The following is a 16,224-nucleotide window of genomic DNA, read 5'->3' as shown; positions in this document are numbered from 1 at the left end:
GCATGTATTATTTTTTCCTGAAACAAGAAGAAATTCGAAGATGCAAAAAGAGTTGTATAAGAGTACTTAACAAAAGGAAAAAAGAAGAAGAAAACGAAAATGTAAATGCTGAAATAAATTATGGTAGAGATCAAGTGAATAAAATTTTGTCATGGAGCCTCCTCGATGGCGTAGTGATAACGTCGTCGCCTTGTAATCAGTGGATCCCGGGTTTGATACACGGTGGATGCACATAGTGGTTAGTATCCCACTTTAAACTGAAGGTCGAGTCCAGATTAGCATATCTGTGCACCAAACCAAAACTAAGAAAGAAATTGTCGCAGTGTAAGAAAATGTCATGTTCAACCAGATACGAAACAAAAGGGAATAATATATTGCAGGTTGGAGTTCACATCTGTAGCATCTAACCAGCACAATTATGAATCGCAACATATCGTATCAGATCCATTTTTATTATACATGTATGATAATATAAGAGAAGTAGAGGAAAGAGAAAACCAAGCGAAACACGGACGCCTTCTCCAGAATTTCAAATCTCGTTACGTAAGGTTCTGGGTTGGAGTCTCGAACAGGCATGACTTTCTTGTTCTTGCCCTTTTATCTGCTTCATTTAATCATAATTCATCGTTATGGTTTACCTGCAGGGGAGGAATAATGACAATAATTGCCAATACAAAGCCAATGACAAACAGAACAACTCGATTACGGAGGTGCCAAGAAGAAACGAGACTTGACAGTTTCTCCGTCTCTCGGTTTCTCGAATTGAAAATTGCTCTCCCGTTCTCGGTCTCGATTAGTTAAATATAGAAATCGAAAATGTATGTGAATGAATATACATGTATTTCATATATTCCGGTTTTGTAGGAGATTTCGTGAGAGATGAAATAAATACTCTTCCATCGTATTTATTAGGGCCTCCCCGATGGCGCAGTGGTAGCATCGTCGCCTTGTAATCAAGGGGTCCCAGGTTCGATACCTGGTGGAGGCACAAGTGGTTCGGATCCCACTTGAAACTGTAGGTCCAGTCCCGATTAGCCTTGCTGTGCATAAAGTGGACTTAAAAAACACCAACTCAAAAACCATCGTATTTATTTTTATAATTTTTATTCCCTGTTCGATGATCGCGACGATAAGGACGAGTGACCATTACATGAAATTGATGACGAAATAGTCAAACACCCCCGACAAGGACGGTACTCAAACCCGGGAACTTTGGCGACGATATCGAATGTCAATCACTTAATGAGCTTGACCACCGAGCCTGCTTAATGTTGTTTCTGTCAGGTAATTCGTAATAATATCCCACGTTCACTATCATTTGCTTCATAACTTATCTTATTGTTGTGATTAACCTGAATTCAAAGAATTAGTTGAAAGGCAAGAATGCAAGATTGAATGTCTCTGATGTTACTTCGTGCCGAATAATATGACGTGGTATTATGATATGAATTTATTAATCATACAATATGCCTATTCATTCCATTGATTGATCCCAATTGAGCACACAAAATATGGTATAATGTCCACTCCATGGAGGAGTGGTTAGCACAGCGCGCTACGATGCCATGGGTCCCTGGTTAGAATCTCGACTTGGGCGTGGGTGTCCTTGGTAAGTGTCCCTTCATCAATTTCATCGTAGCATCACTCATCTTCATCGTCGCTATTTGCCAAAAGTGAAAGAATAGCAAATCTAAATAACAAACATCCAATCAAATCGAACATCTCTACCGATTTAATTCTATACGGTACCGAATTCCCACTTTATTACTGCATCTTAAGTCATTTTACAGCATCTCAATTGTTTTCCGATTCGAAAACATTTGGAATGTTGTTTTGTGCAGTTGATTGTGCATTGTTTCGTTGTTTGGATTGTTTAATTAACGTCGCATTAATTAGTTTTAGACCAATCGTGACAGGGGAAAGCAAGAGCACAAAGAAAGCGAAAAAGACAAGGAAGAGACCACGGCTTTCTTTAAAGATAGCATCCCGTGAATGCAACTCAAGTGACTGCAGAATATTATGAATAAAATTTATTTCGCTTTTTCCTTTTATTTCTGTTTCAGTTATTTTACTTCGCTTTTCTTCTACCACTCGCGTTACTCGTGTCGGTGAGGAAGAATTATAAACTCGTGAAATGGGCGATGGTACAAAAAAATATATGCCTCTCCCACGGTTCGAAACTGTCAGTACAAAATATTGTCTTATTTTTAAAATTTACGGTCAAATATGGTTTGTCACGTAGCAATTTTTGCTTATCTATTTCTCAAGGGGTTCCATTGCCTCTCTGATGTCGTAGTGGTAACGTCTTCGCCATGTAATGAAAGGCTTCCGAATTCAATACCAAATAGAGAGGCATTTGGTTCGGATCCCATTTTAATCTGTAGGTCCAGTGCATGAACTGGACTTAAACAATTAACGTGTGGCATGTGGTCTGTGATGAGAACCATCATTTCAGCGAACCTTCTTGACAATGACTCTAATATCACTTGAAAGAATAGTATTTCCTTACGAGTAGCTCTTGTCAAGAAACCAGTTCCTGAAATTTTCTTCTGGAGGCATCGTAGCACCCAGCTGTTTGTTGTTGCTGGGGCACGAGTCATGTGACTCATGCTATCAAAGCTCAATCCTTCCCGAGAACTCAGAATCACCAGGCAAACTTAAGCGAATATCTTGTTATTTCGGTTGCATAAACAACAGGCTTTAAGACGTTACGAAATTCTACGTCCCGTGGCCAGGTATTTTTTTCTAAGACTGTACAATTATTGTTATTATTTCTATTATTCAAATTTCTGGCGACGCCCATGGGAACAATTATGAATGAACCCCCCCCCCCCGATTTTTTTTCCTGCCTACGGCCATGCTGCTTACCTAAGAGGATTTCAAATGCTCAATTATGTAGTACAGGGTGTCGTTGATTTCATAACTGGTTGTAAAAAGCAGGAAAAACTGTTTCCATATCATTTCTGATGCAGGGTTTTATTAGAAAAAAAATTATGATGTTCGCGGTCGCGAACCCTGGATTTTCAACAGAGGGGTTGTACGTATACTTTTTTAGTAGTCAACCCTTATTTTGACATTTTTCCTACTTTTGGTGTTCTTTTTTTTTAAGAATACTGGGCCAATGTGAGGTTATGACCCCCACCAACTTCCCTTGGGCACGTCACTGCCTGTTTGACACCTTTACGACGCCAGTTAAAATGTTTGAGTGGCAAAGGGCAGCGGGGATATTTTCTGGGGGTGGTAGTCGAACTACTAATACCATACAAAACATGCATATTGGCCTCCCCGATGGCGTAGTGGTAACGTCGTCCCCTTGTAATCGATACCTGGTGGAGCCACATTGCACAGTGGTTCGGATCCCACATTAAACTGTAGGTCCAGTCCCGATTAACCTATCTGTGCATAAAGTGGACTTGAAACATCAATTCAAACTCAGTTCAAAATCAAAGACTGCTTGGCATGCTTAGTCACTAACATCAATATTGCCACAGGTCAAGTCAACCCTAAATCTTCCCTGGTATTAAGTTGTTAGGAAGGCCACCCCGCAAGCGTAGTGGCTAACGTCTCGCGATCAAAAGTTCGATTACTGGTGGGGGCTCATTGATTCCGGATTCCACCCAGAACTTGGTTATCTGAGTATTAAGTATCGATAAAAACCCAGACGAACAAACTTTTAAAGTTGTTGGCCAAGTTAAAGCAGTTCATTCAGTAATCATGACTGTATCAATATTTAACATCAAAAAATATACCGACGATATTAGTGCTTTTATAAAGTCCCCGAACTCTGACTTTAAAAATTCATTGTTGAGCAACATAGCATTTTTTTTAGAAACTGTTGCTTGTGATCGTTTGTTTGTGTTGTTGGAACATACAAATCAACACTGGACGACAATGAACAACGATGCATGCGCAGTAGGCAGCAAGAATGAAAGCCAGATGTCCAGTTAAGAAAGCTTAAGTATTGATTGCCTCAATTTAACTTTCGCCTAACAGGGTCTATAGTCGATAGAAGCCTCTAAAGCATCGTTTCTCAGCCTACGGGGCGTGACCCAGTGCTGGGTACTGAAGAGGGGGGAATCGGGCTCGAAAATTTATTTGCTGTGTCTTAAAAACCTATTACATTTAAATTATATTGTTTTAACAATTTAAATTCAACCTCTGTTGTACGTAGTCTAAACTACATTTCTGTTAATCGCGATATACCATTTCTTTTAACCAGCATCTCTCTGATGTTTCACTCAAGGGAATCGCATATCTGTCGTTTTCAATTCGGTCGCAGCAATGAGTTCATTATCTGTGTGCCACATGCATGTCAACTTAAGGTGTTGTTTGATATTTCCGACCGTCTGTGAGTGTGTACGCGGTTGCCATACATAAAAATTACATATTTACTTTCCTAGAATGAAGTATGTGTAATTTGTTTAAGAAAGCGTAAAGAAAAGGCTTTCTTAACGTACTCGATGTAAGCAAAAATACGATTATAAACTGGATGCACACCCCTACAAGTACAAGCAATTCTGCTTATGAGTCCCATGAAGTGCAATATCCTTCAAGGTGGGCCCCGTATTGAAAAAGGATGAGAGCCTATGCTCTAAAGGTAATTGAACAACTCTGGCCTGTGACGTCAACCGAATGAAGGAGGCGTAAACACTAATTCCTAACCGTCAGTAAATCAATAACAAACGTTTTCTAGTAGAGTCGAATTAATTTCGGAACATCTCCAGCGGACTACGCGAGTCTGTCTAGCGAGCCTAGTGGGCGTGTAGAGCCTGAGCACGGGGCTTAGCGATAGGTTCTGGTTTGAGATGACGTCAGCGGCTCGCTTCGTTGATTGGCTGCTTCGAGAGTTGTGACTCGTTCCGAAGCTTCAAATGCATAACAGCAAAACATGTTATGGAAATAATCTCCCTCTAGCTCCGATCCTCTGTGAAATCGACACTGCATTGTAGGGTCATACCCACTTGTTCCGTGCGTTTTAAAGCGAGCGAGATACATAACATGACTGCCTGGTCGACTGGGAAGGAAAAAGACCATTCTGAAATATGATTGGACGACAGGCGCGCTGTTGACAAACCTATACTCGCGTCAGGGGGGAGGTTATAAAATTTGGACCCCTATGCTATGTTTTGTGCCCTGCCGACATCATCATCAGTATTGCGGTGGTCTCGTCGGTATGGAGTCTGACTGCTATGTGGGAGACCAGAGTTCGATTCCGCTGGTAAGGTCGGAATTCTGACGCTCGTGACTGAAAAATCTCCATTTCCCGATCAGGTAGGAAAATTTTCAGAACGGGAAGTTTACGAAATTTCCCGATGTGATGAAAATCTCGAATTGTACACACCATTCCATCTTCACATGGTTGTTCTTGCACTTCTGGAATACAAGCTGTTAAGTCAGGAAATTTCAGAATTCTAAAGGTGGATATTGCGTAGCTGTGTTCTAGGTTGGGGGGGGGGGGGAGATACACCGTAAAGTATTTTGTATTTGCAATTCTAAGTCCTCGTTTTAAAAGTCATCTAAAGACAAAAATGATAAATGGAGATAATTTTAAAGGGGCTTGCATTTACCACTTTGGTTTTTCCCAAGATCTTTACTAGCTTCATTTCAAAATGTTTGATTTCCTAAAAATTTCGGGAGGGGCTGTAGCCCTATTAGCTTCTCCTGCGTACGCCAGTGCCAGCAGAGTTTATATACTAAAACATGGCCGGGATGTCTCCACGTGAAACACATTTGTCCGAAAATACATGTTAACGGCGAACAGAGGCGAGAAATCAGAAATGAACTTTTTATCCGCCTTGCACTCGCTACTTGTGGGTCATTAAGGTGCCATGACTTCGTTTTCTTTGTTCCCACCGCTGCTAGCTATCTTATGCTATGTTTCAAATGGCTGCGTTTTCCAGTTCCAGCACCTCGCTGATGTTTCCCTGGTTCCCCGTCGCCTCTGCCCGCTCCAGTCAATTGGCTGGAACAACAAGGGCTGCTCCCCTTGAGTGGCCATTTCGTGCGCCCTTTGAAGGCACAAATCGAATTTTCCAAATAGGGACACCTGAAGACGTCAGGACTTGGTTGTGGATTGCTCTCCCCCCCCCCTCTCTCTCTCTCAGTCTCTCTCATTCCATGTGCGTCTTTCCTTCTTTCACTTTCTGCATGTGTATCATTTTCTCATTATCTCTGTCCCCTTCTTTCTTCTCTTTCTCTATTTTCTCTCTTCCTCTACTTTTCTACACTCTTTTTCTCTGTCTCTCTTTCTCAATCTCTTTCTCTCCCTTTGGATCTCTCTCTCTCTCTCCCTCTCACACACACTCTTTATCCTCTCTCTCTCACACACTCTTTCTCCTCTCTCTCTCACTCTTTCTCCTCTCTCTCTCACTCTTTCTCCTCTCTCTCTCTCACTCTTTCTCCTCTCTCTTTTTCTCTCTCGATCTCCTCTCTCTCATTCTGTCTCTTTCTCTCCTCTATCTCTCTCTCTCATTCTGTCTCTTTCTCTCTCTCTCTCTCCCTCATTATGTCACTTTCTCTCTCTCTCTCTCCTTTCCTCCTTCTCTCTCTCTCTCTCTCTCTTTTTTCTCTCTCTCTTTCTATCTCATTCTGTCTCTTTCTCCCTCTTCCTCTCTCTCTCCCACTCTTTCTCCTCTCTCTTTTTCTCTCTCGATCTTCTTTTCCCCCTATCTGTCTCCTTCTCTCTCTCACTCACTCACTCTTTCTCCTTCTCCCTCTCATTCTGTCTCTTTCTATCTCTCTCATTCTGTCCCTTTCTCTCTCTCTCTCTCTGTTTTTCTTTCTCTCTCTCTCTCATTCTCTCTGTCATTCTCTCTCCCTCTCATTCTGTCTCTCTCCTTCCCCCCCCCCTCTCTCTCTCTCCACTCACATCACAAATTCCTCCACCGAGTGCTTGTTATTGTCTGTGTTCTCTTGTACGGTCATGATTCGCCTTTCTACTGGCGAAGGCAACTTAATGAGCATCCTAGGTGAGTGGGGAATTGTTTTTGCTTCTCACAGATCAATGTAATCAACGGTTTCAATTATTTTAATCCATGCATTACAGCTGATAATTGGAAATTTTAATTCTTTGACAACAATGCCTACTCCCAGTGATTGCTAATATTACTAAGTAACAAGTAAACGCGTGATAACTTTGAGAATGCATACCGACTGAAGATAATTGAAAATTGGGAAAGTCCAACTTCATCGATTTGCTGTTGTCGATGGCATGAAATAGCTCCATCAGTGTAGTCCTATGTGGGTGTAAGTGCGCAGACCAAAAACTCTCTAAGTTCTGAAAAATGTGAAAGTTTAACAATGGAATTCAGGAGGAAAGTAGTGAGTCTTGAAAGTTTGATATGCTCTCTTGTAAAAACAGGTGTATCATAGGCTTTTCCCTGGACTCGTTATATTCACTTTTTTTTTTAATCTTATAAATGGCTGGTCTCTCTGTTCATTACAAAATTTCTCAACCTGTAAACAAACACTGTCGATAGAGACGTGACTGGCAATATCTGATTTTTATCTCTTATTTCCCCTTCACAGATATTGACAACAATGGCTACCTGGACAAGAATGACTTCGAGTGCCTGGCCCTGCGAGCAACCATCTTGGAGGGCAAGGGAGACTTCAGCAAGGCAAAATTCCAGGAAAACCAGAAAATCATGTTGAACTTGTGGAACGAGATCGCCGAGTTGGCTGATTTCAACAAGGTTTGAACTTTCTTTAATTTTCTGTTACGTGCTAGAGAAACACAATAGGATATGTGGGGCCTTGCGTTGGGTACTGTTGTCGAAAGCAGTGATTGGTCATAAAATGTATCACTTCTTTGTGATAATATTGATCCTGAATTGCATTACGTATGGCAGATTGCATGGTGTGGAGTCGAGAGATTCACTTAACTCCTCTTGGATAAAGAACAATTGCATACTTTTTCTTGCCTTCTCGTTTTTATAACCCGTTTATCTCTCTCTCTCTCTCTCTCTTTTTTTCATGTCTCATATTGTGTTTTCTTCCTGTCTTTCTATCGATCTTCTGCTATTTCTCTTCCTACTCCCCCTTTATCCTTCTCGTTTCTATATTTCATTTTCTCTCGCTCTCTCTCTCTCCGCCACGCTTCTCTATTTCCTTCTCTCTATCTCTTTGTGTGTGTAGTTTCTATATATCTCTCCCTTTCTATCTTTCTTGTTTCTTTATTTCTACCCTATTCCCTTTCTGTCTGTCTTGTTTCTTTGTCTTTCTTTGCTTTCTCTCTTTCTTTTTCACTGTCTCCAACTTCTTTATCTCTCCTCTCTCTTGCTCTCTCTCTCTCTCACTTTATATTCTCTTCTTTTCCATTTCTCTTTATTCTATTGTCCTCTTTTTCGGTCCTCCATCTTGCTTCTTTATTTTTCTTCTCTCTTTGAGTGCGTCTGGCTTATCTTCCATCCTTCCTCTACCACTTCTTTCACATATTTTGCTATCTATCTCCCTTTCAATACTTCCTTCTTATGATGATGTCAATATATTACAACTTTTAATTTTCACTCTCATCCCCTTTCGATGTTTTCCTGTGGGCGTCCATGCCATTACGCCCCACCTATAAAGGCATCAGTTGGTATACAGTGGTATCCATGAGTATTACCGGTCAAATTGTCCATCACCATGTTCGTGTACCTTATTTGACCCAATAAGAACATTAAGAATTAAAATAAAATTCAAAACAAGCTGTTGACAACTTCATACATAAAAATCCATCCCTTAAAAACACATAGGATATAAGAGAAAAATTAATGAAAATAGTCATGGACAATTTGCACGGTAATGCTCATGGATCCCACTGTACAGCAGCGGTAGCCAGAGAGGTCTATTAACATGCCAATAGATGATAAATGTAGACATTTACTAGCGAGCAGTTGTCAGGAATTAGCATTCCACATGTACGGTTTCTAAGCCTTATTAACGGTTGCTGGGCTATACTGGTACCGTAGCAACCATTGCTAATAGATGATATAATGCAAGAAGGGTTGTTATAGAATAGAATTACCATGAAAGCGCATATGAAGAATTCTTATTACTGTAACAATGGTGGTTACAGAATACAGTTTCTTCGCGCAATGGGATACTATTACCACAACAATAGTTATTAGAATATGCACGTAGGAACAGTTTCTAGGAGATGTTATATCTGCTGTAGCAGTTGCTAAGGAATGTTAATACCATAGCAATACTTACTAGAATTGATAATATTATGGTGCACTGTGGCATATGGTTGCTATGGAAGATAATTACCACAGAAGTTCTATTTGCGTAGTAATAATTGATAGGTGATAAAGTTACCATAGAAATAGTTTATACAAATCCTACCAACAATGATTGCTAAGGTGCTGCTCCGCTATTGTTCTATTGTTGTAACAATATTTGCTGATACTTCCTGATATAGATCCTGATAATTGCTACTGTACCACAGTGTTGCCAGAATCTAAGAGTCCCTTTTGTACATTTTTCTCTTCATCTTAGAACAATTTAAGTCTGATATGATAAGTTTCGTCCCATTGGCGATTACCATTATGCTATTATTATTATTATTATTATAAATAATCAGTTCACAGAATGCTTGGAGTTATTTGAATGATTACCAGAAAACTAAAGTTACAGATGCCAAGTTTTATACTTTAGGAAAATATACAACATACGAAAAAACTATAACAGTTACTATTACTCTTATACTAGCAATGTTATAATTTTAAAAGTTGAAAAAATAGAAGATATTAACTGTTTCCAAGAAACATCTAAATTATTATTTACAAGATATCGTAAATATAAGCAAGCAGTAATGTCATAGGCTGTACAGTATAATACTACTACCAATAGCCAAAAGTCAAGACCAAGAAATAATTTTTACGAATTTTCCAATTATCATCAAAGTAAAAGGTATAGCAAATTGCGTTTACAATTCATATATTTTGTCTTAAATATTGCAATAATACTTCAGTATGTTTCAGCATGTTTTTTTTTTACACATGAACCTTGTTCGTATGGCCAGTACGCCCCTGAATATGGATATTATTTCTGTGCGTCATATTCTAATTGTTTCCAATATTGCATTTCAGGACGGAGTTGTCACCGTGGACGAATTCAAGAAGGCCGTGCAGAACGCTTGTGTCGGCAAGAACTACGACAATTTCCCCCAGGCCCTTAAAATGTTCATTGATTCCAACTTCAAGACCATTGACATCAACAGTATGATTCTTGATACTTATATTTCAGCATGCCCTTGCACCTGGACATTTTGTCAGTTCGCGACTAACTCGCACGTCGTTTATTGGCTATCCTGGTGTGTTTTGTTTTGTATTTCTTTTAGTGATAATTACTTACTAACAGCATTTTTGCAGGAGTGAAGATCTTATTTAATAAGAAGTGAAAACCATCATTGCAAGCCTTGAATTTAACATAAATACTACAGTCGATACTTGTAATTCACTTTGACAATTAAACATGCGCTGATAAACAGAACTTCGCTGTGTGAAAACCTGGTGATTTCGTTCTTATCTCTTCCCTTGCTCAGTTTTCGTTCAGTCTCAATCAGGTTTTGATATCGTGGAACTAATCTCGATTAACTGAAATATAGGGTGAGTCAAAAGTCAGGTTACATAGAAAGTTTCTGTCTGTGAGTGAAGGACGATATTGACAAAAGACGAAAGGGTTGTTGGTACTAATTGCACTTAGTCCCCCCTCCCACTTTGTTTAATTCAGCAGTGATTTTATATTTGACGCTATGAGGAATGTTGTACATCTATACCGTGTAGGAAAATAAGGAAGTTGAATTGAAGAAGGATCCCTATGTAGAAGAAAATAGGAATGAGCCGATCACAATTTCGATGCTTCGGTATCGGAAAGCATCAGTTGGATTTTATTTACCGATACTTTTCCGTCATTTCGATGGTTCAGAGGATCCTCAAAAATGCCGCACTATATCGCGGAGTCTATTTATCCTGGAAATTGTGCAAAGTACGAAGTTTTCATTAATTTTATAGAAATACTATGTGCGAGACTGTATTTTGTGATTACTTCAGAGGTATTTTTATATCCTGATGTAGTTCTTGAATATTTCAAAGTAAAACTCAGGTAAATTGATGCTTATATTTGTTGAAGTGGAATACTCAACCACTAATATTAATAAAAATTTTGAACAACTTTTAATTGTTACAATTTTTAAGGATCGGTATCAGTATTCGTTTGGGTATCGGTGGTATTGGCTCAGCTCTAAAAAATACTTTCATAAATTTTTCCTCTGCAGTTTCCAGAACTCAAGGTACCACGCTATTTGATTTTGCTCGTAGAAATATAAGAAATGTCTCGAGAATTTAACAATCAGAACGACACCATAATAATAATAATAATAATAATAATAATAATAATAATAATAATAATAATAATAATAATAATAATAATAGCGAATTCAATACCCCACACATAGAGCGAATTTCCTAGCACCCCCTCCCCTCCCAAGCAAAATATTTCATTAGCACACTGCGCAGTTGAATTCCTTTTTTAGCGGTCTGTGCTGCATTCTCATCTTTCTGTTCTTGCTGAAAAGCTTTCCTGTTCTGAGCACATAATACGTATCGTGTTGAAAGCCAAATCATGAAAGTATTCGTGTCCTTATTTATCCTCACATTTCTGACAGCTTAAGTTTTTCACGACGCAAGATTCGCTATTTCATTTCGAGTTGTGAACACAATACCTGTAGTTTATGGAGTATTCCAGTGAGGTTGCAAGAATCGTAAAGCTTTTTACAGCTAAATTTACGGGCCAAATATCGTGAAATATCCTCCCCTGCTGTGCTTGAAAACACCTTGAGGTGGTCTCTTATCAGCCAGAAAGACAAAAGCCTTTCCCATCCTAACAGGATTACAAGCGTCGCACTTTCAGCAAATGACCCAGAAGTCTTTGCGGAAATCGGATTTCGTTCCGTCTAATATGGTGATATACGTGTGCTCATTATTGCTTTTGTGTATTTTTTGTCTGGCAACGCTGTCCTCTGTTCGTTGTCTTGCAAATACGATTGAGGTCTTGTGAAACAATTTACGATGAAAATCACATCGAAACTGGGACAATAAGTCTTTGAGTTTGCAATGTTTACAAGCTAATTTATTCTGAAAGAAAGCCTCTCTTGCCAGTTTTGTACCGCCACATGTACGTCGAGAAAATTGTTTCATTTTTGGTAGATTTTTACAACAAAAAAACGGAATATCTATTTATATTTTCCTGAAGTTAAAATAGGGCGGCAAACACATTTTTAAATACAAATACTGTTTCGTCATAAATAGTTATGATTGAACACTAATGAAATAAATAAATACTGTGCAAATAACTTACATAATATGGTGATATGCATTGCACTCCAAACATGCAGTCCTAAAGTCATTCATTGATATTTTGCCGATGAATGGATCTTCTTCAGTACAATCTTCTTTTCAAATAATATTTTGTAAAAGTTTACACATGTGAGATTAAAGTTCACTTTCTTAATCAACATATCTTTGAAAGTTTGTACTGAAAGAGCGTTTTTATCAGTTGTCCACATGAATGTACAAAAACTCGTTGAGTGGGGACATTAGTTCCAGGCAAACAGAGAGGAAACTCCAATATTTTAAGAAATTGGAATATGTACATTGTTGACATTGAAATGCGAAATAATTTCTACGTAACAATCGCCAGGTGTTAGCTTCCATTTTCTCAATATTTCTGGCGTTACGTACTGCTTAATATACACATACCCATCATATAGACAGACCATAAGGCATAGTCACACAAAAGGACATTTTGGCATTTTTACGTTCAAAGAAAATCTGGACAGAGACTCAAATAGGAAATGCCCTGCTAATGTCACCATATTCTTGGTAAAATACGAGTATTTGCCCACGTTCTACGCTAATATAGAGACAAACGAGTTAGAAGTTGAGCTGTCCCTGATCAAACTATCATCACAGCTGCAGCGTACTTCGCTACAAGTGCCATTTAACTTTTACTGATAGATTTGATTATGTAGATGTTGCAAAGGTTAATTTCTTTCTATTTATGATAACCTCTGATTTCAACTGGTCATAACTTGGTAACGAATTTGAGTTTTTTTTTTGTTTTAAGTGCACGTTTATGCGCCTATTAGCAAATCTGGACTGGACCTACAGTTTAAAGTGGGATCCGAACCACTATGTGCCTCCACAGGGTATCGAACCCGGCCCCCCTTGATCAGTACGCCATCGGGAAGGTAACTTGGTACTTACATATACCCCTTTAGTTTTAGAGCATTCACTTTAAACACTTAATATGACACCCATAATGACACACAAGGTGCGGGGGCAAAAGTGGCAAAAGCGGGGAGGCAACTGCCCCCCCTTCCCAAAGTCCCACTTAATCGCCGCCACTGTGTACAACGTTTTGGGGATTGTCGACTACAGTTTGCACTTCTGAAGCGTTCACGTAATATGTTCTTATCGGGCACAGTTGTGCATACACCACGTCCTACATGTATCCCGAAAGGATAAATTCAGTGGGGTAACATCGCAATGTACATTTTCCTGAACCGATGCCATTGTACACATTCAGCAACGAGAGCGCTCCTAGCTGAGAGTTTGAAGACTGAAGCAAACTTCCGCTGGAACTTGACTAGTGAACCTGTTTATCTGCAACAGGCTACCAGACCAGAGGCATCGCTGAAACATATTACCTGTCTGAAATAAAGATCATTATTTTGAGACACCTTTTATACTCATAACCACAACGTTTCTTTAATCTTTCATGCCAAACGAGCTTAATTATGTGCACGAAATTACCCATAACATACATATCAGCAAAAGACATGTAAAATTAAAATTACTTAACATAAGATTTTAACTCCTAAGAATCTTATGGAACACAGAACAACTCTAAATTGTATACTTACGTTGAAACTCAACTTATTGAACTTATTTCTATAGAAATGTCAACAAAGAATCACAACTCGCATTATTATACCTGTGTAATGAGAATTTGAGGCATGTATATAAGATTTCAAGGTATTTTTCTCTGCTGTCAACTAAAATTATGGCATTGTTTTGTGACTTTAGTTAGCGCTTTCCTCTTTACTAATAACGTTTATCCGTTGTGAATGTAGCATCAAAATGGACCACAAAGATGGCGTAGCAGCGAAGGAATGCGGAATGAGTTAAAGTAATCAGCAGTTTAGAGAATTAAGTGTTCGTTTGTGGACAATCAAAAGCAGTTCTTGTTTTGTTACTTGCAATAATTATTTAACAGAAATTTGACTTACAATGACACCTGTAATACAAGAGTTAAACAAAAACAAGCGATTGAGCAGAATTGCCTGCAGATTGCTTATATGTACAGTCAGCGGCAATACAAATACCTAGATCCTGATATGCTCGTTTCCCTGCAAGGCGTCATGTGTGTTGTCTAACTCCACGGCGATTAGTGGATTTAAATAGCAAATTTTCAATTACAACTTTTACCAGTGCCGTAAAGTTAGGCAACACACATGACGCCTTGCTAAAGCGAGCATTTTAGGGTATAGGTGTCCCATTTGTATTACCGGTGACTGTACAACCACCAGAAGGCATCATGTGTCTGCAGTGCTGTAGCCAGAGGGATTGGTGGAACTTCCTTGGCCAACCTGTCCTTTAAAAAGGTTCAATTCACTCCTTACATAATCCATGGACATGTCACGAAATGTTGTAAAGGTTCATAAAATGAATATATATATATATATATATATATATATATATATATATATATATATATATATATATATATATATATATATATATATACAGGGTGTCTCATAAGTAATGGCGCAAACTGACACAGTTGAAAGTACACGAGAATATAAGCAAAAAAGTCTGAGTAAACATGGGTCTGCAAAGGAGCCGTTTTCGAGATACAGTAATTGCGAATGTGTGGTTACAAGCTGCCATTGACTTCATTGTTTCTAAACGTCGTCCTAGTTTGTAAAATGCTAATAATGTGTGCGAATGTGTGGTTAGAAGCCGTCACTCATTGCCTTTTGTAAACACCGAGTGCTTTACTCCTTGCGCGTTCCGAGGTTTGCTCTGTTTACAAAACAGAACATTTCCGAGAGGTGGCGTTGTAATCAAACAGGATGGATACAATCAGTACACGGTCTAATCGTACTGTGGGAGTCACGTCAGTTGTGCTGTACTGTGTGGTGAAAATGGAACCTTACAGCAACGAAGAGTATATTTTACCAACTAGGACGACGTTTACAAACAATGAAGTCAGTGGAGGCTTGTAACCACACATTCGCAATTATCTCGAAAACGGCTCGTTTGCAGACCCATGTTTACTGATACTTTTTTTTGCTTCTATTATCGTGTACTTTCAACTGTGTCAGTTTGCGCTATTACTTATGAGACACCCTGTATATTAGAAACATAATTGTCACGTAACCTGACCTCACTGTTAGAATCATAATTAAAAATTTGCATATCGTATTTGTTATTAAAAGTAAACGTGAAGTCACACTTATGGTTGACGAAAATTAAGTAGGCTCATATTATACAAAATGTTTCAAAAGTCGCGCAAACCTAACTTCGTTAACATGAAAACCGAAAAAGGATGTACTTACATATGTATTGAGAAGTACAAGAGGGATATTATAATAGAAACTAGAATCGCCCTTCACTCTAGGGAAAGCATGATTCATCCTCATCGTCGCAGCTAAATAATGAAGTACAAAACGTGCTAATTTAAAAAAAGTAGCTACAGTTACTACATTCAAAAAGTGATTACTTGTAGTTCCTCATTTCTAAAGGTCAAAAACGTAACTTACTTCCAATGACTGCAAAGAAGCAACGTTAAACACTCAATTAGAGATTGTGCCACCTATCTAGTGCCTGGTAAAATGTCTTTACAGCGCATAGTTTGGAATCCAATGCCCTTAGAGGCAACAGTGCACACCAAATTCCTTTTTCACTTCCACTTTGAGGCACCGAAAATAATGATCCACTTTTCTGCATGATTAGACTTTGCATAGCAAATTACACTCGCTTATACAGGAAAAACGTGATTAAGGTCTAACTGGCATGAGCAAGCAAGACTCGGCACTGCATTATTCATCTTGCGAAGCAAGGACAATAGTGGCAAACAGAATAGGCTATGAGATACGCTTCTCGTTTCAATGGACGATTATAGATCCCTCACATACAGGTTGTTAAATATTTCAGAGGGTGTTTCAGACGATAG

At 38.8% G+C, this 16,224-nt stretch overlaps 1 protein-coding gene across 1 annotated transcript in view; it reads left to right on the top strand.

Annotated features, from left to right (window-relative positions):
• Scp1 (Sarcoplasmic calcium-binding protein 1) overlaps positions 1-16,224 on the top strand; it is a 146,889-nt gene that overhangs the window by 116,548 nt on the left and 14,117 nt on the right. The window contains exons 3-4 of the mRNA XM_083133841.1: positions 7,528-7,694; positions 10,074-10,203. Of these exons, the coding sequence (XP_082989967.1) occupies positions 7,528-7,694; positions 10,074-10,203 (297 nt within the window). The remainder of the gene's footprint in view (positions 1-7,527; positions 7,695-10,073; positions 10,204-16,224) is intronic.

The sequence above is a fragment of the Lepisma saccharinum genome, chromosome 13 (genome assembly GCF_977018435.1).
Source record: "Lepisma saccharinum chromosome 13, izLepSacc3.1, whole genome shotgun sequence".
NCBI lineage: Eukaryota > Metazoa > Arthropoda > Insecta > Zygentoma > Lepismatidae > Lepisma > Lepisma saccharinum.
The sequence above is the reverse complement of the archived record's forward strand: the minus strand, read 5'-3'. Positions and strand labels throughout refer to the sequence as shown.